This window comes from Molothrus aeneus, chromosome 10 (genome assembly GCF_037042795.1).
Source record: "Molothrus aeneus isolate 106 chromosome 10, BPBGC_Maene_1.0, whole genome shotgun sequence".
NCBI lineage: Eukaryota > Metazoa > Chordata > Aves > Passeriformes > Icteridae > Molothrus > Molothrus aeneus.
Genome location: NC_089655.1, coordinates 11,004,981 through 11,032,640, shown reverse-complemented (window position 1 = coordinate 11,032,640; position 27,660 = coordinate 11,004,981). Strand labels below are relative to the sequence as shown.

The window sequence follows — 27,660 nt, the reverse complement described above, 5'->3', positions numbered from 1 at the left end:
TGAGAGAAACATACATGTATATATATCCACTGTCAGATTCCTATTCTGAATTTGCTTCAGTGCTAAGGAGGCTCAGTTTGGGATGGCTCTCTGTGTATTGCAGCTAAAGCCTCCCTATGAGAGTTCTAAGTGGGTTTCTTTCCCATGTGCTTGGTTTTCCATAGGTAAATGGGAATAATGACACTGACCTCCTTTGTGCCTTGAAAGTACTGCTGAGAAACATTATATAAGAATTGAGTATTATTATACAAATCATTCCAGTTTGATCCATCTGTGCTGACCTTTTCCATGCAGGCAGTGAGATTACCGTGACTCAGGGCTGATGGGGCTCATTGTGTTCAGCTTATCACTGTACTCACTGCTCTTGTGCCCTGGGACATAAATCAGTGTAATCTTTTTTGTCCCCAAATGATGGGTGTTATTAAGACTTGGCATTTATTTAGAATTTGGTCATGTTTAAAGCCTTTGCAGTTGCTTTGTGGTAGTGTATATACTTAGTTTGATGATATTTCTGCTTTCAGTTGAATACTGAAATCTCTTGAATGTTTTGTCACATCTACTTCCTCCTAAATATAATGATATAATGATATAATAATAATATTTGAAGCAATTGAGGTTACATGAGTATCTGGACCATTATGCTATTTGGAAAAAAAAAATGGTAGGGAGGAATATTTTATTTGTAATTGATAAAACTTTCTGTTTACTATTTTTTTCAACTGCTGACAAACACAAAAAGCAACCTCTTACTGTGAGGAACTTGGTTGTTCTTTCTTTCTGGCCACTGTGGATAAGAGATACCTCACTTATAAAAACAAACTGGTTCTTTTTCATCCTCTCTGTATTTTAAAATCTACACATCCACATATTTATATTTGCCAATGAAGAAAATTAAAAGTTAGAACAAGGGTGGGGAAACATTTCTTTGAAAACTTGGTCAGCTCTTAAGATTGGTTTGACAGTACTGCTGCCAAATGAGGGATTTGTGTAGGGATTAGAAGATGAAAATCTTTTTTATTGACAGTAACTTTGGCCAAAAAGACATTTAAACACACACCATATGTAAGCAAATGTCTTTTTAAAATCAAGATCAGGTTATTTGAATGCCCCTTGTATTTACTGAAGTTACCCCAGTGGGTAATGTCCCATTATGCAGGGAGCCTTGTAAATGAAGGCACAGTGCAGCAGTAGCTGCTAATTAGTGGTTTTCCCCAGGCTGCTCAGTAAACCTGGTGGGTTTGTGTGGCTTTGGCCATGGGTCTGCATGTGTGTGTGAGGGAACATCCATGAGATGTTCTGAGCAGTCACAGGTGCAGCTGGATCCCAGGGATGTCAGTCTGCATGGCTGTGCCCAGTGCTGGGTGGCCCTGAGCGTTGTCCTGTGCTGTGAGCCCCACAGGGCCACTCTGGCAGGGACAGAGGTGACAGCCCAGTGCCTCCTGCAGGCCGGGAGGGGCAGCTGGAGGCAGCTCTGTGCTGTAGCCCTGTGGTAAAAGAGCTGGGAGCCAAAACCGACATTTCACAATTTTACTGCACTTGGCCGTGTGACCTTACACTGTCAACACCAGAGAAAGGAATTGATTTCTTTTCCATGGTAAGAAAAGGGAGAAGAAGAAATAGTATGAGAGCTGATCTTGGAGGTAGTGGGGTCAAAAGTTTCAGTTGCAGCAGAAAAGAGGAAAATTCCTACAGCAGTACTGGGAAGTGACACATCATTGATGGCACCAGCTTGGGATGAGGGGAGAGACTGGGTGTTGATGGAATATGCTGGCACAGCTTGGGAAATCCTGGGCAAAATCCTCTAGCAAAAGTAAAACTGGCAAGTGAGAGAACTCTTGAGCTCAGCATGGGAACATGGTATATATAAATCATGAATTACTATCTTGTGCTCTCTGGCACTACCTCACAAAAGATTTTTCATAACAGAGCAGATTTACTGGAGGGGGTGGGTTTGCAAGTGTGGGAGGTTTATATTTGTTTTTGTAGGTGAGTTAAAAGACTGAATAATTTATTCATTTTATTGACTAGAGATGCAAGCTGCTTCTGAAGATGTTTTCAGATACAGATTTGCCTTTTGGAAAATTAATATTAAGTAGTAGTATTACTCCAGATGCCAAAGGAATCTACACAGAACACTAGAACATCCTAGTCTCAATTTGTTTGTATTTCTCATATATCTGTTGAACATTTCTTATGAAGGTGAGACTTCACATAAATCTACATCTTTTCTACTGCTGTGCTGTAACTACAGAAGATCCTTTTTCCCTTCAGTTGTGTTGCTTCTGCTTCCTGTTGCAGAGAAGTTACTTTGTTGAATTTATCATTTTTCAGTAACCTCATGGTAAACAGGTATACCAAAATAAAACGTAAAAAAAGAGACTATGAGTCAGGACTAAGAAAAGAAAACTGGGCAGTGGAGGTGAACAGCTGGTGTGAGAAAAGGCAGGGGAGCAGGGATGTGTAACACCAGTGAGTCAGCTTGGGCCATGTGGGCTAAGCTGAGTGTTTGTAGGCTGGCTCCTGGGGGAGGGGACTGGTGCCTGTGCTGCTCTGAAGGGCCCTGTCACCTCAGATGCCTTCAGCTGCTGGCTGCAGTGCCAGAGAACATTAGGAGCTCTCCAGGAACCCATCCTTGTCCTCATGACCCCAGCTAGGGCCAGGCTGACTCTGGATTACCAGGCAGGGGCAGCTCTTCCTTGTATTTGGTGGTGCCTCAGAGCCCTCCCCACGCTGCTCAGGCTGCTTGGGAACGGGGCTGGTGTTTGGTTGAGGGGTTCCCAGCTCTCCTGCTCTGAAGCTGTCTCAGAGAAAGGAGCTGCTGCCACCACGGTGGCAGTCTGGATAAGCCAATGTGCTCAGAGCTTGGAGAGGCTTGTGCACAGCTGTTTGAACACCCAAGGAGTAGCAGTGGTGCTGCAACAGTTTTGATTTAAACATTAATTCCAAATAATCGAGATCCAAGATGCAATCTGGGATAGAGGAGGAGTAGCAGTATTTTGGGGCTGTCAGCACAGAGCTGTTCTTCTCTGTGGAAGGCAGGATGATTTAGATCCATAAGCAGTTTTGATCACAGAGATGATAAACGTCTTGGGATGAGAACACCCTGCACTGGAGATGGCATGGGAGACTTTACTGTGACATGCAGCTGCCTGCTCTGTGACTTTAGGTGAGTTGTAAAGGCATCACTTACTCCATCTGTACAGTGGCAGGCTGTGGCTGGCTTACATCAGCAATGACTCTGGAATGCTCTGGGACAGTCAGATGAGGAATGGTTAAGGTTTTGAAGATTTATGGATGTATATTTCTTACATATGACTATGATTGTAAGTAGGATTTGTATGTTGGCTTCTATTAGAAGTATTCTCATTAATTTTCACTTCTAATGCTGAGGAATGTCAGGCTGTGTGCTCTTTGTCTTAAGTAAGAATAAATTGTTTCTGGATATAATAAAATAAAATACATGTAATTTTAAAAGTAAAATAGTGAAGGTGTAGTTTTTTGAGGTGTCCTTGTGACATCTGCTGAGAGGTCTGGAGCTTACCTGAGGGTGTGTTCACAGCAAATAAAACAAAGCCAACCTGATTCCAGAGTGTTAGAGTGGTGTGAGAATTTGCCAAAGTGTTTTTCACAGGTTACTAAGGAAGTAATTTAAAACTCTCCTTTTACCATTCTTTTTAGGTAATATTTCAGTAATCACATTGCCAGTTTCCAGTACCAACTCTCCCACTAAGATTTTGCCAAAAACCTTGGGACCAATCAATGTGAATGTTGGACCCCAAATGGTAAGTTTTGCAACCCCAGTAATGCCAACTTGTGTAATTGGCTGTGACTTCCTGGTGGTGTAAGACAGGAACACAAGAGGAACTTGCTGCCTCCTGCCTCAGCCACAAAATGCCCCAGCTGCATGGCAGGGAGGTGACCTGGGGGCACAGCAGGCCTGGCATGCCAGAACTGCCACTCCCAGCAATGCTCTTGGATGTGCCTTAGAGGGTACCTGTCTTCTGGGCTTTGAGTGGAAATTGAAACAGCTTTACCAGCTGACACTTTAACTGTTACTCAAATGTGTATTTAAAAAATCCTCTCATTGTTGATACTCTTTCAATGTTTTAAGTCATGTTCTCACCAGTAAATCTCCAGAGTTGTCAGAGAATGTCTTTGATGTGTTGGTAGAAATTCTAAATTTGTTGAAACTACTCTTCTTAAAACTCTCTTTTCCTGTTCATCATAACTGTATTTGTATATTGATGTTCCAGGGATTTTGGATCTAATTTTGAGAAAAAAATTTAGATTTTCTGTTGGTCAGAGAGCTAAATAGGCAATACTGTGAATAGTTTCTAGTAACCTGATATCTCCTTGCCAAGAACTTAGCCTGAGAACAGAACCATTTGATGTGTTTCATAAAAATGATGTTGGGCCTTTTTCACCTGAGCAGTGTTCAGTGGGGGTTTGTCCCAGCTGGGCAGAGGGGCACACCCATCACAGCCACCCCCGTGGCACTCCCAGCTGGCAGAGCTCTGCCCCCAGCACTGGCCAGGGGCTGCCGGCCAGGAGCAGCTGAGAACGTCAGAGCTGATGTCTCACAGGCCTGTGCCCTGTGGCGTGCCCTGGAACATTCTGCCACTGAGGATGTGCCCTGGCAGTGCAATAAATAGCCCACAACAGGGAGAGCACTCCCTTAGTGCACTTCCTACTCTCGTGACTGACTTCTCAAGCCCTGCTTTTGGTTTCAGTGAGCCCTGCTTGCAGTTTAGGTTCTATAGCAGGTGAAGGTGCAAAAAGCTACTGCGTGATGTGAGACACACCATTTGTATTCTTTTTTTGTTTGTTTGTTTATTTTTTATTCATTTATTCTGCTGCTTTGCAAGGATAGAACTATATTCAGAAAACATTTTCTTAATAAAATGCCATTAACACGGGCTTTCTAAGACACCCAGCATATACAGCTGTGCTGTGCCAGGCTGTTTAGAAGGGACCGCTCCCGAGCTCTCAGCAGTGGCAATGTTAGCGCTCCCTCACCATCTGCCTGTGTCAGCAACACCCTGCTTGATTAATTAATTAATTAATTCATTAATGTATGTCGGCCTTATTTCCCCCCCGTGGGTTGCGGGCCCTGGTGCCGCTGCGGGTCCTTGGAGCAGCGCGGAGGCTCCGGCGCGCAGCCGAGCCCGGGGCTGCCCGCGGTGGCTCCGGGGCCGCTCGGCGCGGGGCAGGAGCGCTGCAGGAGCGGCCGGGAGCCGCTAGAGGGCGGCGCGGGCCGGGCCGGGCTGTGCCGCGCCACGGGGCCCTTGGCAGCCCCGGCCGCAGCCGCTCCTTGCAGCGAGCCCCGGAACACCGACCGGCCCTGACAGCCCTGCCCCGAACACCGACCGGCCCCTGACAGCCCTGCCCGGGAACACCGACCGGCCCCTGACAGCCCTGCCCCGAACACCGACCGGCCCTGACAGCCCTGCCCCGAACACCGACCGGCCCTGACAGCCCTGTCCGGGAACACCGACCGGCCCTGACAGCCCTGCCCCAGGCCGGAGCTCCAGCCAGGTGACAGGAGCAACACCTGTCCTGTGCCTGCCAGGCACCTTTGATTCTCCAGTACCAACCAGGAAATAAATACATAACCTGCACCTGTGTTTTGGTTCCTCTAAAATCTCCTTTCCCTTGGTTCTGTCAAGCTGTACATTTGCAAACAATAAATGAGATAAATGTATGTCTTTAAGACAAAAAAGACATGTATGTAGTCACAACGTGGTACCAGGGGGGATGTGAAGTAAAGCTCAATAAGCTAAGGAAATGGGGAATTCTTCACATACCATTTTTCTACTTGTCTAAACAATAGTGATAGATACCAAACAAATGCAGTATACTTATCTCTAGTTTATATATATATATATATATATATATATATATATATATATGCATATATATGTACACACTTGCAGTACCTATATATCTGCTCTATACTTACAGCATATACTTACAACCTGAGTGCCTTGGGATGCTTTACACAGCTGTTGGATAAGTTAAATAGTAAAGGAAACCACAAAGTTTAGTACAGTCACTACTCCAAATGTCACTAATAAATGGAGTAAAGTAAAACAAAGTTTTAAAGACTTAGGTAAGGTATAAGAGTAAAAAGCACTGTCCAAGAAGCTTTTTTATGAATCTTACCATAATGGAATAAAAATAATTAAATTTTGTTCATTTTAAATATTAGCTTTATCAATACTGTTTTATTTTTAAGTATTACTTAAATTATTCTGGTCACCTACTTTGAAAAACAAACTTGGATGTGATTTAAAAGTTGAGACTGGGTATTGGTGTTAACCTGTGTACCTACAATTTCACCAGGTTTGCATAAATGTAAATTCTATCTATACCACAAAGACTTTACATTGAATTCTGTAGGTACAGTTAGTTTCCAGAGTGCCTTGGGATCTTGTGAATGCCTGAAACTGCAGGAAATGCTTTGCCTGCAGCTCAGATTGTTTTTTTGTATAGACAATTACAAGAGACAAATCCATTGGAAAGAAAGAAGGCTGTATTGATTACACTGATCAAGGTGTTGCCTAGATGTACTCATGAAGAAACAATTGGGTGTCTATAGGTACAGACCTTATCTGCCATACCTAGGAATTACTTGGAATCATTTGTGTGGTTCTTGTCCATGTGAATATCACTGTAATATGGTACAATTAATAGGAAACTTGGCAGCACTGTAATGGCTTTGCTCAATGAAGATCTTCTGGTGCCATCTCTTCTGTATACTGTGACTGCTTCTGGTACAGAATTATTATTACTTTTCTTAGTGCAATGCTTAGTATGGATTTTGGGCTGTATTTACCTCTGTTTTCTTTAGAGAGCTGTGTTTTTTATTGCTACATTTTACAGATCATAAGCACCCCACAAAGACTGGCCAGTTCAGGGAGTGTTCTGATCGGGAGTCCGTACGCCCCAGCTCCAACCATGGTCACACAGACACACATCACAGAGGCGTCTGCCTGGGGCCCAGGGTAAGGCTTTTGTCTCTTTCGAGGTGTCTGAGCATCACTTCTCATCTTTTCCATTATTTGAATCTACCTATTCCGTACTGTTGAATCTATGCTGACTTACAGTTTCTACTTCTAGCACAACTAAATGGGGTATAGCATGTGCTTTTCAGGCTGGGAGGCACTTCTGATGTCTGGAGCATGTAAACACAAATTATAAGCACCAGTCACTTCACTGCCTGCTTTAATTGTGGTTGCTGGTTTCTGATTTTTTATTTGAGTGTCTGTTTCTTGGTGAAAATGGAGAGTCACGAGGACTCCTGTTAAAAGAAGCCTTTATTTTTTCCAGAAGTTCACGGTATATCCATGTAGCAGATGCCTACAGGGGGAGAGACTGTCAAAAACACTTCAACAGGCATTTAAGAATAAACTCTAATAGAGCACTTTGAATATAATCAGTGTGCTCTTTTTATTACTATTCTACATTAACAACAAGTTTCATGGGGTTCTGAGGTGCTGAGCTTGCTGAACCAAAGACTTGACACGCCTCACTTTCCAAAGTGCCGTGCAGTGGAGGGGTTCCAGAGCAGCCTTGGGCAGTGCATCAGCCACCACCAGGCAGCGCTGTCCTGTTTGTGTGCTGCCCAAGCTGAGACACAGGATTTCCAATGAGCTTCGTCCATAAAAAGGCTCGAGATGACTCCAGACAGACCAGTCAGTAGTGCTGCATGCAGAATCCTTCCAATGGGCCATATTTTCATTTGAGGAGCAGAGCTAAGGAAGGGTCTGTGGTGTTCCTGAACTGAGGCAGCGAGCCGTGGCTGCTGAAGACACTCAGAAGACAGCTTGCTTTACCCGTTGCTTCACAGACTCCAAATCATTTCCAAAATGAGAGGAGCAGGTTCACTGGCAGGACTCAGCACAGGCTCTGGCAGCCTGGTGTGCAGAGCAGGCCCCAGCTCTCGCTCCCTGCTGTCCCAGGCCCGTGCCCAGGGCCGCCCCCAGCCCAGCTGCTCAGCCCCCAGTTAAGCACCATGGACAGAAATCCCTTTGGTGCTGCTGAGGGAGGGGCCTGGTTGTGCATTCTGGATCACACAACCAAATTGTGCTGGTTTTCAAGCACAGCTTTTCAAAGCCCTCGTTTTTGTTTAGCTGCTTTCCCAGCAGTGTCAGGTGTTGAGCTGTGTAGGTCTGTGCTGGGAGCACAGCTTTGGACAGCGTGGGGACAACGTTCCCCAGCTCAGCACAGCTCTTGGGCACTGCCTGGGGCTGCTGCAAGAAAAGGCAGGGCTGGAGAGCAGCTCCTGCTTGCTGTGGGGAATAAACTGGGGGATAAGGAATGGCCAGTGATTGCAGACTGCTGCTGCTGCTGCTGTTCAAAATTCATAGCAGCTGCTTCTTCAGAGTCTGTCTCCAGCTCTGTATGCATCAGCTCTAACAGGAATATTTTTAGTGTTTTACCTTGGGTTTTGTTTAAAGATTCCTAAACATTCACTGGCTTGAAAATATAGGATATATCTTATGCACTGTTTAAAGACATTTTTCTTCCATGTGGAGGAATTTTAAATAGGAACTTTCAAAGGAGCCCAGCTTCTCCTTTTTGATGGACTTTGGACATTTAGCTCACACAGCACTTCCTGTAGTTCCAGATGAAGTGACTTCCCTCAGTTCCTGTGGGCAAAGCATGGTAAAATTTGGAATAGAATTTGTTTGGCAGTGAGCTTCGACAGCTTCCTCCACAAAGTCCTAACCAACTTCTCTCAATTTTTGTCAAGCTCTGTGTGTTGTATTTTTCCCTTTCAGTAAACATGTAACAGCAAACACTAGAACCAGTTAGGCCCTATATACAGTGATTTTAGTGGTCTATAATGTTATTTTCAACTTAAGTTTGAATTGTCTTGTCTTAGGGAGCGAAAACGGACTCAAGAAATTATAGAGTCAGATTTTTCAGAAAGGTGAGTGTTACTCAATGTGTATTTTGTGTATAGAGTCATGCCTGCTTTACTTCAGATTTGCCTTTCAGAAAGAAAACTGCCCAGTTCCTGCTTTCAGCAGTTTTCACTTCTTCACATCAAAACTGTGTAGTGGGTTTTTTTCAGTCTGCTGGTGTTCCTTTTTACTCTTTTTTGTTTATTTTGCCTGTATTCTGTTTTCTTAGATACATTCACAATTTTGAAAAGCATTCCTGTTTTTTTTAATAGTTTCTTTAGCTTTTTACTGCTGATGGGGGACCTTTTTCTGTAAAATAATAGCTCTCCCTGGAACACATTGTCAAATGAGACATGAGACTAATTTTTAAAAAAGAAAAAAAGAAACAAAAACAACACAGCTGAACTTTTAAAATGCTTTTATTGCATTACACATCCAGATCTAGTTTGTGTGATAAAAACAACTGCTCCTGTTTTTTTCTATTACCATTACCTTTTCTGGAAGAAGGTGAATGGAAAATAACCCTGACAGTTTGCCAGTTCTTAATTTAGCACCTTAAAACCCAATGACTATGTACTTACTCTCCACAAAAGAGATTCCTGTATCTGTTCTATGATGGATACATCATAGGATAGATGTATTTCTAGGTCTATATACTGTGATGTATATGTGTGGATATATTCTGTGATGGACACATTTTAATTCCCCTAATGACCAAGTTTAGGATCTCCTGCTGTATATTACACAGGGAGCTTTGAGCCTTTCTGTTTTAGGCACACACATGAGAGCTCCACATAAACATGGCTTCCAGGTACATAAGCAACCTGGGAGATTTTCCTCTTTTGTTTGGTTGTTCTTTCCTGAGACTGCCTGGAGATGAATTACAAATCCATTTTAAGCATCTTCCCAGCAGCATGTGTTCAAATGCTACCAATGTAGAAATAGTCAAGGAAGGGGCTCTATTGCACTTTTTTGCCAACTTGTAAGAAACAAGAAATTGATGCAAAACTTTTATTTTTCATTTAGATAGTCCAGATTTCTGTTACAAAGTGCAGAACTTTTGCTGTGTAACAAAGTACCTTATTAACGTTCAATGTATTAAAAGAATACTTTTCTCTTTTCAGTAAGAGAAGCAAGAAAGGAGATAAAAATGGGAAGGGTCTGAGGCATTTTTCAATGAAAGTTTGTGAAAAAGTTCAACGTAAGGGAACAACTTCATACAATGAAGTCGCTGACGAGCTCGTATCAGAATTCACAAATTCTAACAGCCACCTAGCAACAGATTCAGTAAGCAAATATGTGTTGAATTTTGTTATACCAATACAGATTTGTCTGTTTTGTCATGGAATTCTGTTTCTGCACTGTCCTGCCACAGTCCATACTCTCCTTCACTTAACTAGGTCTCAAATATAAAGATTTACCCTTTGAAATCTAAAAATACAGAATTAAGATGAAGAATCGAACTCCTTCTAAATTATAAACAAAGTAGAGGAATCTGCCAAAATAACTAACTTTAAGAAAAAGCTACTCTTGTATATGTGGTCTTGTCAGGCTTTTCAACTGTGCCAGACTTGCCATGATGGAATTTCTGGCAGAGATGCTTCAGGAAGGCCTGAAACTTCCATTTGCAACCAAGCATCCTCATGTGGTGTCCAAGGGGTATCAGAGATGAAGGATGGTGGTTTAACACCACTCTGACCAGAACTGCCATTTTGCCATTTGAGCTTCTCCATGTCTGTGGAGGATGTGTTTAATTGCTTTTCCTTTTTTAATTCAATGCTTTTGTGGTGATTAGTGCTGTATTGTTTTCTTAGCAGGCTTATGATCAGAAGAACATTCGACGGAGAGTTTACGATGCGCTCAACGTCCTGATGGCAATGAACATCATTTCAAAGGAGAAGAAGGAAATCCGATGGATCGGCCTTCCCACAAACTCAGCTCAGGAATGTCAGAATCTAGAGGTAAAGGGAGGACATGGGAAATTCTGGTTTGTTCACATGTTGTGATAATTGACTTGCTCTTCTTTAGAAGAGGGATTTTTTTTTTCTTAATTTGAACCTGATTGGTTTTGATGCTTGTGCACTATGGAAATACAAATTCTGATATTGGAATAAACTGAAATAATATGTTTGTGTATGCTTAGTTCAGTTTCATTTAGTATACATTATATTTAGTTTTTTTAAAAAGCCAAGCTGTTTACCTTAGAAAAATGGTCATTGATTAAATCAGGGATTATTTTTAAGATTAAAGTCTGTAGTACCTTGAATTAACCAGAAGAAAGTCAAAAGGATTTATGGTTCAGTTATGCTCACAAAATGGTTTCCATTTAAAATGAGACCAATTCTTTATTAATGTCTGTACTTGGAAATATAATTCAAAGGGAATTAAATTGAAAAAAATTCATGCTGGAATGTCAGATACTGTTATGATCTGCCAGAGAAAGCAAGAAGAAGTTTTACTTATCAGTTATTTCCATTATTTTTGCAGCAGGCTAAGAGTTACAGTGTTTTTTGCAGGGATGCCAGAATTTATATGCACAAATGTTGCCTGTCCTTCGGGCCAAATGTGCTATAAATAAGAAGCACAAATCCCTGTATTTACTGCAGCCTGCTGTAATGGCTGTCTGCAAATACATCTCCATTTGTGACACTTGGACATTAGGTATCTTAAAAGGTGGGTGGTGCCTCTGCAGTACAGAACAGTTCTTTTTGCAGGGTCATTTACATCAATTGTCTTTCTAGATGTGGTAAGAGAAAAGCTTTTACTGTCCTTTTCCATTACAGTGACTTGAAAAATACATCCATCCAAGGAGAGTGCACGTGTTTGATCATTATGCTCCAGGATGTTTTTTTACATTCTGGATAAATCTACATTTTGCATGCATTCATATGAATGCATTGTCTCCAGCATAGGTTATTGTTACAAATATGGAACTTGAATTTCATTGTCTCATCTTCAATAATCATATGCAATTCACTGTTTCAGGCTCTAATTACACATGCACAAAATGGAAGCTAGGCCTATTTTTCAAAAAATGTTGCTTCCTCTGACATAATAGAAAAGAATGTATAAAAAACCTGCATTTTCATGGTGTGAAAATCAGAATTAATTTTGCTTTTAAGGCTGTATAAAGCAGCAACTGTTTTTACAATGTAAATCCGTAATAAGATTACCAGTACAAAAATCACTGCAAAAGAGCTTGTTACATAGAAACCATGTCTGAATGAGAGCTGTACTGCTTACTGGTTTTAAGAGTCACTGCACAGAAAGCTAACTGAGAGATGCATTTTAAACATTAAAATGTGTGAGGAGGGAACCACCACAAAGCAACCTTGTAAATAAGATAGAGAGGAGTTTGGGCCAGCTAAGTTTTAAAACACCACATTATTTAGTTTCAGAGCTTGAATGAAAAGGTAGTTTAAGAGTTTAGTATTTTGAGAGCCAGTGATACAGCGATGGCACCAAAGAGGAGGATGAGCAAAAAGCCCTTTCAGCCCCAATGACTGTTGTCCAATTCTTCAGCATTGCCCCAGAGGTCACTTCCAGACACTGCTGTACCTGCAGGGTGAGCTCTGCCCTGTCCCAGCCCTGCATGTCCCAGGTGCAGCAGCTTGGCCACATCAACCAGCAGTAAATGAACTGCTGAAGAGCTGTGCTCCCACAGAAAATGTTACCTCAAGCTGTTTTTGTTGCTGCAGTCTTGTCAGTTTAGTCAGGTCTCAAACAAAATGTGGAGGTCACTGGTAGGATATAGGTGATCATAAGCCCAGCCTCCATATATTTGTGTCTAGTGGCTTGCAGCTAGGAGAACAGTGGGACTTGCACAATTCAAAAGAGTGGCAGGCAGAAGGGAAAAAAAACCCAAAGCATTCTCTTGAGCAAGTGTTTGATCTGGTGCCAATTTGCACTCAGTGCAAGACAGAAGAGGCAGAATGGGGGGGACATAAAAGTCTCTTGTAATAATTAAATTTTTACTGGAGTTAAAACTGTTGACAAAGAAAGACATTACAGTTGGCCAGACCTGTTTAATGGTGAAACTCTTATGCCCATGAAATTTGCCCCCATTTACAAAGAAAGCCTGTTCAGTTTGGCACAAGGGAATGGACAAGGTAATTAAGTATCTTGATGCATTTACATTTATCTTTTAAGATAGAAAAGCAGAAGCGGATTGAAAGGATAAAACAGAAGCGAGCCCAACTGCAAGAACTGCTACTGCAGGTACATTTAATTTTAATTTTTTTCCCCCTTAAATGAAAATATCAAGTGTAAATCTAACATGTTAGCCCTTCTGAAGTTTTTTCTAGATTTAACTAACAGCTGTGACATACTAAGGAGAAAAGTTTGGCGCCTGTGACCTTTCTGGATTCTGCTAGGGGACCTCTTGCTGATACTCTGTGGTTCAGTTTTGCCTGCTGTAAACCAGCACGCTCAATCTGTGTGCCACAAGCTTTCCTAAGTGTTCTGCTGAAGCTTTGCCAACCTCAGTGGGAATGGGAACAAGTCACAAGTCCCCTTTGTTCACTCTTAAGTTCCCCCAGTGCTACCCTCAGTCATTCTTCAAATTTTCTCTTTGATCTAAGCTATGAAGTTCACAACAACTTGTGTAAATGTGTGCAGAGTTGTTTTGAGGAATATGGACATTTCTGGATCTTAGGAGTAGAAGGCTGGCAAATCCAACACCTTTACTTTCTGTCACATACCTTTAAGATGACTTTTAGGTTTAATTGCTGAAATATATTTCAAATGCATCTTGTTTATAAAGTAACGTTTTATAAATATAGTTATGAGCATTCCTTAATATTCTAGTCTGTGCAGACTTTTAGTAATTTAAATGTAATCAAACAATTTTATGAGATTGCAAGCAGTAAGGCTACATTTTTTTGCTGGTTCAACTACACTGAGGCAATTTTCATGTAATTGATATTCACTGAAACTTTCAAATATCTGATGCTTTTTTGTTAGTCACCAAAAGCTGTTTCTCTACTTAGGGTACAATTGGGATTCTATCTGTCTGACCCAATATCTCAGCAGTTCCTCCAACAGTAACATGAAATTACACCAGTGAAAATAAGGCAACTCAGGCCCTCTTAACTTTTAGTCCAAATATTGACAGAGTTGATTCCCTTACTGTCCACATCTGTCGTTACTGCCCTGATTGTGTTGATTGCCAAAGGGTTTACCAGTCCTTTGGGATTGTGGCTATCCATCTTTTTCCCCTTAAATTGAATAAGCAGTGCCTCAGGTGGGTAAGTTCGCTGACTTCTAGTCCCTCAAATAATATTTCCTAAACCCACACATTTTCATACATGTGCAGTCAGATATAAGAAACCAGCAGGCAGAGAGCGGTGTCACAAACAGCATCTGCTTAATTCCAGAGGAGAGAGAATTCTTTTGAGAGAGAGAAGAAGGTGATGGATGAGAAGGGAAAGAGAATAAAAATACCGATATGGGAAGTGGGGGAACTTTTGTTTCAGGGTAGCTATCCTACCCTGAGGCAATTACACATAAAAAGTACCAGAGCAGACCTCTGACTCCGGAGCCTTTTCAAAGGCATTGGGGAAGCATTCTCCAGCATGCCTTACTGCTGCTTTCCAGGGAATGTGAGGGGAAACAGAGTCAATAGTAAATGTGTGCCAAAATTGGGTTTAACTTCTGCTCCTGGTGAACTTCACTAGTGCCAAGAGAAAGTAAGGCCACACTTTTTGACAAAAAAATTACTGAAGGTATTGAGAGTTGGTAAATAAGACCTGTGAGGTTTCATTTCCTGGAAACACTGATGTCTGCTCTTTTATTGTCAGTGATCATTTTTTTCTTTCTTTTGTTTTACAGCAAATAGCATTTAAAAACTTGGTACAAAGAAATCAGCAAAATGAACAGCAAAATCAAGGCCCTCCATCTTTGACCTCCACAATACAGCTGCCTTTCTTAATAGTCAACACTAGCAAAAGAACAATTATAGACTGCAGCATATCAAGTGATAAGTGAGTGTTTATGAAATTAATTTTTCTTATTTTATTTTCTTTGTTGACTGGAATTTTTTCTCAAACAAGTGAGGGAATTTTTTCTAGTTTACTAGAAGTAATGTATTTACATTCACTGCTGTCACTTCAGGGGGTTGCTTGTTGTTTTTTTCAATATTTAATGCAACTGCAGTAATAATATGGATGAGTTTATTAACACTGCCTTACAATCTCTAGTTAAAACAGGCTAACTTTCACTGTTGTAAAAGGCACTTCAGGCTGACATTCCAAAGAGCATTCCCTGCACAGAAGAAATAACTGAATGAAACTATTTACTAGGACAGCACTACCTTTTAAAGCAGCCAGGTGAATTCTTACTCTTAGTATGCCATAAAAATGTACACAGTCAGAAACACAAGGTTACCCATGTGACACAAAAGTGACATAGTCCAGGTGATGATAACAACTTTGAAAGTGTTTTTTAACAGCAAAAAGTTCTTTGAAGGAAAAGATACAGAAATTTGTAATACTGTTTTTGTGAGCAAACTGCTACAGTTGCATTCACAGTAATCTGAAAATCTTCCAGTTTACATAATTGTGGGTGTTTGTGCTTTTCATCCTGTGAAAATATGGCTGAAGTTTGAGGTGCTGTTACCTTAACTGGTAATCGGCTCACAATCAGTTTATTAGCTGGAAATAGCTGGCTTTGCTCTAATACTGTAGATTACAGATTTCTCTCTGTGGTATGCAAATCCTGTACTGAACTTCAAGTCAATTACCCAGCAAAAATAGACAGACTCTAGTAACCCATGCACCAACGTGCAAAACAGCAATTAAAAGCTGATTTTTTGTAGAAAATTCAATGAAGGTCAATATAAAACTTGTGGAATACTCTCAAGAGCACTGCAGTTCAGCAAGTTGGGAACTTTAGGATCATTTTTGATTTAGCATAATTATACCCTTATTCTGTGGTCTCACTATAAAGGTCTTCCTGCTCTTTTAAACAGGACTCTACATTTAGGTTTGGAGTTGTTAAAGAGTTGAACAATTTCACAGTGAAACTTCAGAAGTGCTGCTTTGAGTTGTCAGAAATTAATCTGGCATTTGGGATCCAGAGCAGTGTAACACGTTTCTGTGCTCTCCAGCTGTGTGAAAACACTCCCACTAAAAGTGAGCACACCAAAATTACTGTTGTTGATACTTCAATTTATATAACTCAGCTGTGGTAGTGTGTCACCTGGAGGTCATTAAGTGTACAACCCAAATTAAGCCAGCTTTCCACTGGGGTTATTATTTGTGCAACTAATTAGTGGCAGCAGTAATAGGTAAACAGTGCCAGAAACTGCTCTGTTTTAACCACTGTTACACTGATCTGCTAAATAAGGCAGTTAGCAAAGGTGGTTTGGAGAATTCCCAGTCTGCAGTTAATTGGAGAGTATTTCCATCACTGGTCAGCTTGAGGGCTTGCTCTGCACTTGGTTCCAGACTGAAAGCCACTTTTTAAGGGGCTTCCATTTTCCTTTCTTCTCCAGATAACATTTATATAAAGTACTGGTGTTAGTAAGTCCAATGAAGAGCCAAGCTCACAGCATTAGCTACTCAAAATTGTATTTACAGAGGAACTTCTACAGGAAAGTAATTGCTTGGAAATATTGTACATATAAGGGTGATACAGTATCAGAAGGAAAATAGGTGTGTGTCCTCTAAGTGTTTTCCTACACAAGAACAGCCAAAGCAGAGCAAAATATCTCACAAATAAATTTTAAAAGAGAGAAGTTTTTGGGCAAGTTTTGTTTAGGGTTTGAGAAGGTAGATGGGTGCCAAGCAGCATGCTGGGAATGGCATTTCTGAAGTTGGAGCAGGAAAAGCAAAGTCTTCAGGTAAAAAGGAAGTAGTTAAGAACTAATTTTAAAGATGAGGCACCTGAATAAGTAAGTCCCATTTAAACAGGAAAAATGTATTTAGTATGTATGGTACTTCTGTATAAATGCTGTTGGTCCTAGGAAAAAAAAGGAAAAAGTAGCCAGAATACCTTGTTTTTAACAAGCATTCAGACACAATAGATGTATCAGAAACTTGGAAAATTAGAACATCTCTAAGGGGAAATGCAGATTTTGTACAGCACTGGAGATACAATGCTGTATATTAGCAAGAACATGTAGGAAGTGGCCTCTTGTACCCTTACAGAAAGAATTGCCTGTAGCAGCAGAAAATCCAGATTAAAATCACTGGTGATCAAATTTGCACTTATCATGGGAAAAGGACTGGAAGTGAACCCAAATTTTGCATACACAGATTAATAGCCTCTGGACCTGGCTTGTAGTACTGAATAATAACATGGTAGCCCAGTGGATAATTCCTGTGAGAGCAAAAGTTGATTTCTCAGTACCAGCTGAAATCCTGCTGGGAATTACTAGGAAAAACAGCAAGGACTACAGTGTAAAGCTAGATGCATATAGTGCTTTATATCTGGAATACTACACTCTCATGTTCTTGGGAAAAGCATGGCATAACCAAGAGGGACACAGGAGGGCAGCAAGAAGGACTGAGGCTGTGGAAGGGCTTTGACAGAAGGAGCAGATGGGCTCTTTGGCCTAGGAAGGAGAGGACACTGGATTCCCAGGTGTCTCAAAAGTCATGAGTGATATGGGAACATGTATAGAGAACAGCTGCACACAGTTGCTTGTTAAATTGAGAGACATTAAGAGAAGAAACCAGGTGATGACAAAAAAAAAAGGTTTTTTTAACACTCTATGCAAGTAGTATTGGATTTTGTTCATGCTAAAAGTTTACATAAGTTCAGAAGGGGATCATGTCAAGTGCCTGAAAGAAAATCCTCAAAAAGCTGTTAACAGCAAAATAGAAGTCTAGGGATTTTTTGTATCAGTGACGGCAGGCTGCTAGAAACTAAACTGGAGAAATACTGAAGACTGTAAATTTCTCAGTTTGGAAACTTGCTGGGAAAGGAAAATTAAGTTGCCTTACTTTCTAATATCCAGTATTTGGGCACAGCACATGGGAGAAGAATTGCAGAGCTATCAATAAATGCAGCTTTTGATCCTGTGCCATTAATTGCAATTCAGTTATGAGTCAGTAATTAGAGCTTGCTGGTAGTAGCTTAGTATGACATCGAGCTGTGCCAGTTTAGGCAGCAGCAATGTAATTGTACTGGTTGAAGTGACAATGACACATCTTATTTTCCTTCTTAATGTGATTATGCTGAAATAAATAAAGGTACATAAACAATAGGCTTAACAAGTAATATGATATGAGTCACAGAAGAAATACTGTGTGTAACTGATAATTACACCCAGCACAAAACATTAGATTACCAATTCAAAATTCTGTGTGTAAACTCAAGAGCTGTAAAGCTTCCAAGTTTCCTGGTTCAGGTATAAGAAAATAAGTATTAGCAAACAACCTAGCAAGAAAATTGACATGAGCTTGGAGAGATAATGGAAGACCCACCAGTGAGTTATCTTTTAAAGACTGTATCTCACAGTGAGTTGCTTTTCCAAGGATAAAGGTTTTGTCAGCAGGAAAGGAGGTACTGGGAACTAAGCCTTATTTAACAGACCAGAACTGTCCGGGCTTTTAATAAGTCTGATGACAGTGTAAGGCCAGCCTAAATTCCCCTGCATTTCTTAAAGCTGTCTGAAGTTTATATCTCAATTTCCACTTTTATATGCAGTTAAAAACATTTTGAGAGTTCTGCAGCAGAAACAGTGGGCTGTGAACACACAAGATTCTGAACAGACTGCTTTTCTAGCTGCATCCAAGAAGCAAAATTATCCCAAAGTAAATAGGTCAGTTCACAGGAGGAGTGTTGCACATTAGAACAGAAAGTGAAATGTAAAAGCAGAAAAATAAAATAGTTATTTTGGTGACAGGGCTTCAGGTGACCTTATTGACTTTAGTGCAAGTGAAGGCTCATGTTTAATTAAGGCCTCCCTCGTCCCTTTGAATCTACTTAACGAGGTAGAAAATTTTAAACTTTGTTCCTGCACTGGTGAAGTTACTTTAATTGAGAATGTGCCATTTTAAACCTGTAGGCATGCCAGTCACAGAAAAGAGAAAGCATTTCTTGCACTTCTCTTTCCTTAAGGACCCCTTACAGAAAACCAGGACTCCAGATGCTTACCTTAGTAGATGGCAAAACCACCAGGAAAGAACAGGCAAGAAGAGCACAGCTGTGCTCTTTTTAGAACCATCTCACTTTTAATTTTTTACATGCAGATTTGAATACCTCTTTAATTTCGATAATACTTTTGAGATTCATGATGACAGCGAGGTGCTGAAGAGAATGGGAATGTCCTTTGGGCTCGAAGCAGGCAAATGCTCAGCTGAGGACCTGAGAACTGCAAAATCACTGGTGCCAAAAGCTTTGGAAGGCTACATCACAGGTAAGCTAAATATTGTTCCTGATCAAATCCATAACCTTACTTAACTGAAGCAAATTTAATTATATTAACTTACATATGTAAATTTCAGGGTTTGTGGGACTTAGTAGGGTTGGTACATGAACCAGTTGTTTTGCTGTTAATTTTGGAAGGTTTATCTTAGTTGTCCTGTTGACTGATTTGTAACAGTGTGATGTGTGAGCTGCATTATGAAGAAATCATTTCTTAAATAACTAAGTTGACACCAAGAACAAATTTTTATGTTAGTATTAATTTTGAGTAACTGAATGTATGGAGGAGCAAACTGGAAGAAGGCAGCTCTTCCCAAGCTGAGGAAAAGGAAAGAAAAAAGAGCACCTTGAAGTGGTTGGGTGTAATCCCTCAGGAGCCAGCAGGTGCCACCTGAGAACTAAGCTTCTCTGAATAAAGCAAGTCCAAAGACTTCAGGACAGGTGTCCCAGGCAGGAGCTTTTACCTGCCCTGTTTGAACAGGTCGTGCTTAGACACAAGACTAGAACTCCTTCAGTCCATCACTGGACTAGAGCTGCCACAATTTGCTGTCACTTCCTATAGTTACTGTCAGTGTGTCCTTCTTGCTGCACTGCAGCTTCAGCTTAGCCCAGCATTTTCTCAAGTTTCTGGAGGGATTTATCTGTAAAGGAAGTGTTACCCAATTAATGTGTACAGACCTTTGTTTTTGAGGAAAGGGAATAAAACTCTTGCCCTAACTTCTCTATTGCTATATATAAATTAGAATTCAGTTACATTCAACAAAAGTAGTACATTTTAAATGGCTTAACATTTCTTACTACATCAGATGTGCTTATGTTTATTAACACTTACTTGTGTTTTCCTCGTTCTCTTGTCCTGTGGGTTTTAAAACTAAGATTTCCTGTTTTATTTTTGGTCAATTTTGAAATCACACCTGAAGTCTTTATAAAATGGCATTCACAACAAAAAGAGAAATTGAAGAAACCTTGATTTGTTCCTCACAGGTTCATTCAACTCAACATTATTTATCAGTATGTGATTTATCAGCAGTGTAAAAAAGAGGAAAGGAGCAGAACCCATGCCTTTTAATAGTGTTGCAATGTTGAAGTTACTTAATTGCTCCCATGTGTTGAGAATCAAATTCCTTTTTCATTTTAAGCCCAAATTAATTTACCTCCAGGGAACAGGGTTTCCTTACATTTGCAAAAAAAATCTGTGTCATGACACTGTTTACTGAGTACTTCCCTAGCAGCAAACCAGCAACCTGGTACCTGTATAGAGTTTTAATCATAGGAAATGCATTGATTTTATTTTTTACTCAAAAATCATTAAGGCAAGTAATGTACTCTTCATACATGGGTTACATTCAGCTGTTTCAGCCTCTGTAAAACTTGTCTCAGAGGTATTCCTACTAGTATATGTATTTTTTTAAATCTACTTTAATTTACATACCAGTACATGTATTAATTGTAAATGTTTATTCTGTCTGTTGCTTATTACATAATTTTGCTACACAAATCTACAGTTAAGAGTATGAATAGCATAGTGGTGGTTTCTAATTGCAGTAAGTGACCAATAAAGGAAACAGATTTAAATGTTTTGCACAATATTTGAAAAGCCAGCATTTGCCTGATTACGTATTTTTTATTATCTCCCCATTTTAACCTTGGGAGTCTTCAAATATTTTCTTACACAGCATGAGTAGGGAAAAAGAAGGGTCATCACTGGTTTCTAGAATTCATGGTTACTTCTACATTGTCATGATGGCTCTTCCAAGGACAATGGCTTCAGTTACTACTGTACAGGGAAAACAGATCCAGGTCTCTTATTGATTCACTGAGTAAATGTACTGCAATCAAGATTCATTATGATCCCAGTAGCTGCTCTAGACAGCCAGTCTAGACAGACAGACAACTGCTCTAGAAGCCAGTCCTGTTCTAACATGTCCAAGTAGGTGAATTATTTCCTGTACAATGTTAGTTTGACCTTAGCCTGGACATTTTTTCAGATCATTACTGACTTCTAAACACTAACAGTAGTTTGTACTATAATGCTTACCAGTAGGACTAAAGGAGCAGTTGGAAGAATCCTAAGTGTAAACCAGATAAATTAAAGAAACGTTAACTTGACAAAAAATGTTGGACCATCTCAGCTTTGAAAAACAGTAACTCTATTTGCATTGAACAGGCACATAAAATGCTTGGAACTGCTGAACTGATGATGTGCACATCAAAGCTTTATTGGTGGATTTTCTTTTGAAGAGGATTGTGTGAATTCAGCCATTCTTCAAGTGCCCAAATTTCATAAAAGTAGTGTCTTCTAGGTTTGCTAGTTTCACCATGTTTTAGAAAATAAATGTATTTTTGTAATATGCATTTTAAATAGTGGTGTGATCCCCAGGTATGCCTGCCACCGAAATCAGCAGAAGCTAAGGCATATTGACCTCCTAGAGAAAAAGATTCTGTGTATCTTACATTATTTTTGTAACACACTTTTCTGTTGCTTGACTATCATAACTGACAATGTCTAAAACGTGACACTTGCACCAGCTTAAGAGGACATCCCAAGGACACAATCCTAATTATACATTCCTGCCCATTTCTGCATTTTGACCCAGGTGCTTTCCCATGTGCTCTCCTTGAGCTGGTTCGGGTACTAAAGTGCAGGCTTTGTCTGGCAGACGAGTTTGCATCAATTAAACAAGTAGAACTATGTAGGGAGTTTGCATCAATTGAACAAGTAGAACTATGTAGGGAGTTTGCATCAATTAAACAAGTAGAACTATGTAGCAAAGGGCTCCAGCCAGAACAGCTCAACTGCAAAGGGGGGACTGAGGTTGCTGGGTGAGCAGAAAGACTCCACTGCCTGGGACAAGCATCAACTCGTAGAATGGCAGCCAGAGTAACAACTCTCTTTTTTGGGCTGTGTACTTCCTACAGGCACTTAACACAAAGTCCCACCTTTGTTAGTTGAGTTGTGACTACTAGAAATGAGGCTGCAGATTTAAAAAAAGCAGGAAATAAGGTTTCTGAGGCACTAACAGTTGAGGTAACAACATCTCACCTTATGTATCCCACTAAGGCAGTGAGCAAAGTGGTGCAGTTTAGGACTTGTATTTTTTCCCTGTGTGAAGAAGTGCTCTGCTGTTTACCTGTGTAATTATCCATGACTGGAAAACAGGCTGGAGATGGAACTAAAGAGCAAGGAGCACCCACTGCCTGAGCAACTTTGTTCAGATGTCAAGAGCACTCCCATGCAGCATTTGTACATGAACTGCTAAAGCTACTGAGGGTATTGCTTTAGAGCCCTCTCAAATAAAGTATAAATTTCTACCAGGTGTATCTGCTACAAGGTATGCCTAGTATGTAACAATGCCACTACTGGATTGGACTGCATCACCTTGGGAAGGTTTATTCAAATTGCTTTCCCTGGTTTTAAGTGCAGCTATTAGTAATTGATCTACATTGCCAGAAGAAATAAGTCTTTTCATTGTAGGCACACTTGTGTTTTGACAGACTTTAACCATACTGGAAATGGCTTCCACTCCCCACCTTTCACAAACTTCTTATCCCTTGCTCCTCAGAGCCAACTGGAAAATTGAAACATATATTATATTATTGAAATATGTATTATATTTATATGTATTATATTTAGAAATATAAGACAATGAAAATTCAAGGCAGGGATATGCTGTTATGAACCACATTTCTGCCATGCTTCTACTTTGCTCTTCTAAAAGAAAGCTAACCAGCTATTATCCAGAAATGTTTATAAACCACAAGATTAGCAGCAGTGTCTTGTTATTCTTCTGAAATATTAAACATGTACAGACAGGCACACTCTTTCAAAATACCAGGAACAACACTGTGGCACAGCTCTATTAGTCTAAATACAATGCAGTCATTCCAAATGGTTTAGCCTCCTCGTGCACGGACAGGAGGAGGCTGTGAGAACATGTTCTCTGTAACATGAAACCTGCATTTAGGGCAATCTTGATGAAAGACATCGAGCTCCAGCCACATTTAACTGTTCTCATCTATTCTGTCCTCACACATCACCCTAAAGCTGCCACTTATCAACGTTCGCTATCATGTTCCAAGGACTGCTGCCAGGAACACTACCCTTGCTAGCCTTGCTTTGTACCATGACATTTAAATACCTTGCTGCAACAGCTTTCCACAGCACAAACCAAGGCAGCCTGTGGAGCCAACTTACATGGCTGTGTCAACGTGCTTAAAACAGTCCCTGTGCTAGGCAGCACTGCCAAATCTAGAGGAACCAAAGCTTGACAAGGACACAGGACAAATGAGAATGTGTGTGTAACAAACACAGTTATTTCTCTTACCTGCTGTTATAGAACAACTCTAAATAATTATGAGTAGTACAGTCCCAGTTACTGCCACTGTGCTGTCTAAAACAGAGGCTTGGTTAGGCACAGAGTTTAACAGTAAGGACTCTAACTTCTGATTTAATGCATCTAGCTGGAACCAGATGCAAGTATCATAGAAAAGAACTAGACAGTCTTGGTAACTTTGTCTTGATGTTAACTTTGTGTCGAGATAGAATTTGGGTAGGTGAATAGAAATGCCTTATCTCAGAAACAAATTAGAAACACACACACCAAAAAAAAAAAAATCCATAAATGCAATTGGGTCAGTAGACTTGGTGATTCTCTTGGCAGAAATGTGCATAACTGGAAACAACTGACAGGCTATAAGTTGTTAGGGAATTTGAAAACAAGTATTGTGGGGCTTGTTAGTAACCTCTTCACATCTCTCAGGGAGCTTTTAACAAACTACCTGAAGAAACTTGGCATTATTGCCAGACCATTTTAATGGTCTTAACGCCCCCATTTCCTATCCTTAGGGAGGAGAGCGCCTTTCCTGTCTCATGTGCAATGTACAACAGGCTCTCTCTTCCATTCTTGGCACCAGCCCTTTGCCATGGTCTGTGCGTGTCCAGAGCTGCTGCCCAGCTCTGGCTGGAGGCAGAGTGGGTGAGGAGGCTGCCCCACAGCCAGCCATGAGAGCACCAGGCTGAAACTGCCTTTGGCCACCAGAACACACACAGTGACACAGAGACTGCCTGGGGGTGGCTTCACTGCACTGTCTCAAACCCAGATAAACACAATTCCTTTTGTACCTTCACCAAGTGGGGCAGCCAAGGCACTTGGAGCTGTCTGGGCATTTCACAGGGTCAGGCTGTTGCAGCAAGTTTCCATGAAGGACTCCAGAACTCATTTCAGATACCTGTGATTGCATACAGTCACCAGCCAGGTGAATATTCTTCAGACAGAGGAAAAAGCTGAGTGCATCCACAAACACAGCATATCATTTCATCTTGATTAAACAGAACACATGTACAGTATAAAACTCAAGCTACTGGTACCTTCTAAACTAAATTAAGGGATCCTAATTACAAAGAGAATGCAAAGTTTAAAATTGTAAAAGAAAAAACATAAGTAACTATCATAAATAGTTATGCTTTCTTCTAGATATGTCTGCAGGATTTTCATGGATAAACCAAGGGTTAATTTCAAGTTCAGCACAAGCAGTTTCCCATTTCGAGGCAGCTGGAAGCACATATGATGCTAAATCAAGGTAAATAAAATTATTTTTTATTCAAGAATAGTTATATATGCTTGTGGTACTTTAGTAATCTTGCTATTTCATACCATTTGCATGAAGGAATTGAGATATTATCATGGCTGATTTTGATAGCGAAAAAGTCTCTGTCTTCCTTGAAGGAAAATTATGTTTGAAAGGTGAAATCAACATGCTTTGAACATTGAACATACCAGCTATTTTGTACCTATGTTTCATAAGAATAGAATCACTTTCAAGCCCCTTTTCCTGATTAAAACCTTAAATTCTTGCCTGGGCATGGACTACAGATAGATAATTACATGTGGATAAAAGCCTGGTAATATTTCTGAAGAATGCACAAGAATGTCTGCTCTCTAAATGCACTGCTATTTAAGCTCTCATGAAAGAAGTTTAGTCCACACAACTTAATAAGAATTTAAAATTAAAAACCAACAACCAAACAAAAAAACACCATGAGCAAAACCCCAACCTTAAATACGCCTCAGCAGCAGACTTTGCTTGGAGGTTACCTGTACCACAAAAAATGGAAATAGGGATTATTATTTTGGAGCAGGCTCTTTCTCATAACAATTAACAGCTTCATTTTATATTGCAAACATTTCTGTGTATTAAAGAAACTGAGATGGATTTCCTTTTCTTCAGCTTAAGCAATTCTACTAGTTGATTATGAAAAAAAAAGGAAGTCACCCAATATTCTTTTTTATGCAATTTTCCATTGTTTTATCAACTCTCCTAACTAATAGCTGTGTTTACTGCAACACTTTGGGATTTTTCCTTGTTGGTAGCATTTCTCTGACTAAAGGAAAAGCTGAGGCCAAAAAGAAAAAGCTTAAAACCTCCTGAGAAGCCCTCTAAAGTTCCCCCTTTCTGTTGTCTTGCTAGTGAGAATGCAGGGTTGTGTCTGGATGCTGAAGTGGCCTTAGCAACTGGGCAGCTGCTTGCCCCTAGCAGTCAGCAGTCCAGCAGTGCAGCGTCCCGGGGGGAGACACCCTGCTCCTTCAACGAGGAAGATGAAGAGGATGAAGATGAGGATTCTTCCTCCCCAGAATGAGGACAGTAGAAAATGGAATATAAAAAATGCTGCTCAAATATTCTTAATGGGAGTTCCTGTTTGGATTTTACTGGTTTCTTGCCTTGGTTTGCACTGTGTTTGGTGAACCAAAATGGAAGCTTCCAGACAAGTTTATCCATAGCTGAAATTGAAGAATTGTGTAACTGAACACAGAGTGACATGTAGAGACAGAGGAAAGTGGGTTTTATAAACTATAAATGAGGAAAAGAACAAAGGCCCTGGAGATTTGGCAAAGTAAACCTTAAGATCATCTTTTCCATTTTGGGACTCAAGTATCTGTCTTCCCCTTGTCTTTTTCAGATGGAGAAGAAAACAGTCAGTCAGTAAAAGCTGATTCTTGTATTGTCTTTTGGCTGTTCTGCCTTTAGAAAAAGGGGGAGAGAGCACACACAAATGTGCTAAAATCATTATTTAAAACTATCTTGTATGAAAGTGGTTGTAGGAAAAAGGGGCTGTTAAAATGTTTGCTTTTTTTCTGTTCAACTTGCTGTATAGAAGATTCTTAAAGTAATATAAATTGCAAGTGATTAAATGAATCTTGAAATAGTTTATATCCATTTTAGATACTCTAAAAGTAACAAGAACCATTAGTATAAAAGGTTCATATGTTCATTTATATTGCAGGCCTAATTTATTATAAGTGATTATTCTTAGCCATTATTAAAACAGTCAGGAAAAAAACCAGTATTCTCTGCACCAGCTTTTTTCAAGGAAAATAAGTAAAAAAGTTGTATTTCTAGATGACAGCGTATTCAGTGTAGCTTCTCCTTTATTGTTCTAACTTTATATAATCCCTTTGATATTAGAGCATGTCTTGTTTTTTTAAAAAAGGCCTCCCTCTATGTTAAGGATCTCAGGCAGTGTGTTTTAAAGGCAGTCCTTTCAGATTTGGGGTGGGCAGGTCACATAACTTTTAAAGTCATAGGCTGAGGTTCTTAGGAAAAAAAATAAGTAATTTCAACAACACATCATTTCAGATTTTGCATTCTGGTCAGCTTGGATTCTGACAGACTTTCTTATCAGTAAATTCAGTTGCACTCACCTTGATGCACCTTTGAAAGTTCAACCATGTCAAACCATGTAAAATAGTCGGTGGCTCAAGTTACCCAGCACATATCCCATGGGAGCTGTTAAACTCAGACTTGCAGCAGGAGGCTGTGTTTTCCATAGCTAACATCACATCCAATCATAAAGACCTTTTAAAAAAACCAAAACCTTGAATATCAATGTAAAATACACTGTAAATGTACTCTTGCCATGGTGTTCCAGTGCCCAGGACTTTGCCTAGCTCTAAGTTAACTGTTTTTCATGAGGTCAATCTTTCCAGTTTTTCCACTGTTGCAGGGGGTTGCCCCACGTCTCAGCTGCCTGAGGCAGCTGTCCTGGCTCTGTTCTGCTCTGGGGGATGGATGAGGTACCTTGTGCTGCTGCTCACTGAGCAATGGCAGCAGCTACCCTGGGCTGCTGGCAGCATCACTCACAGCCTGGGCTGTGTCCACATCCTCTACAGCCAGACCTGCACTCACTCAGGCCAGCAAGATCCAAAAGCACCGAGCCTGAGCTACAGAGAGAAAATGAGGCCCCAGCTCAAGAGCTGCCTGGCTGTGTGCAGGAGTTAGCCCAGGGCTGGCTGCTCACTGGACAGGTAAAACTGTGAGGCACAGACAAGCACCACCCACACGTTTCCATTACAAACAGAAGCATCCAGATAGGAACTTCTCA

At 40.4% G+C, this 27,660-nt stretch overlaps 1 protein-coding gene across 1 annotated transcript; it reads left to right on the top strand.

Moving 5' to 3' along the window:
• The first annotated feature begins 3,693 nt into the window (after positions 1-3,693).
• TFDP2 (transcription factor Dp-2) lies at positions 3,694-26,894 on the top strand. Its single transcript, XM_066556631.1, has 10 exons — positions 3,694-3,782; positions 6,883-7,004; positions 8,888-8,935; positions 10,034-10,196; positions 10,727-10,870; positions 13,059-13,127; positions 14,739-14,890; positions 19,106-19,272; positions 24,755-24,860; positions 25,749-26,894. The coding sequence occupies exons 1-10, from the start codon at positions 3,780-3,782 to the stop codon at positions 25,915-25,917; spliced, it is 1,143 nt and encodes a 380-aa protein (XP_066412728.1). The 5' UTR covers positions 3,694-3,779; the 3' UTR covers positions 25,918-26,894.
• The last annotated feature ends 766 nt before the right edge of the window (positions 26,895-27,660 follow it).

Excerpts from the sequence above, each read along its gene's own strand:
- TFDP2 (XM_066556631.1), top strand. Across the intron at positions 10,871-13,058 it reads AGGAATGTCAGAATCTAGAG|ATAGAAAAGCAGAAGCGGAT; the intron begins GTAAAGGGAGGA and ends TTATCTTTTAAG. Across the intron at positions 14,891-19,105 it reads TGCAGCATATCAAGTGATAA|ATTTGAATACCTCTTTAATT; the intron begins GTGAGTGTTTAT and ends TTTTACATGCAG.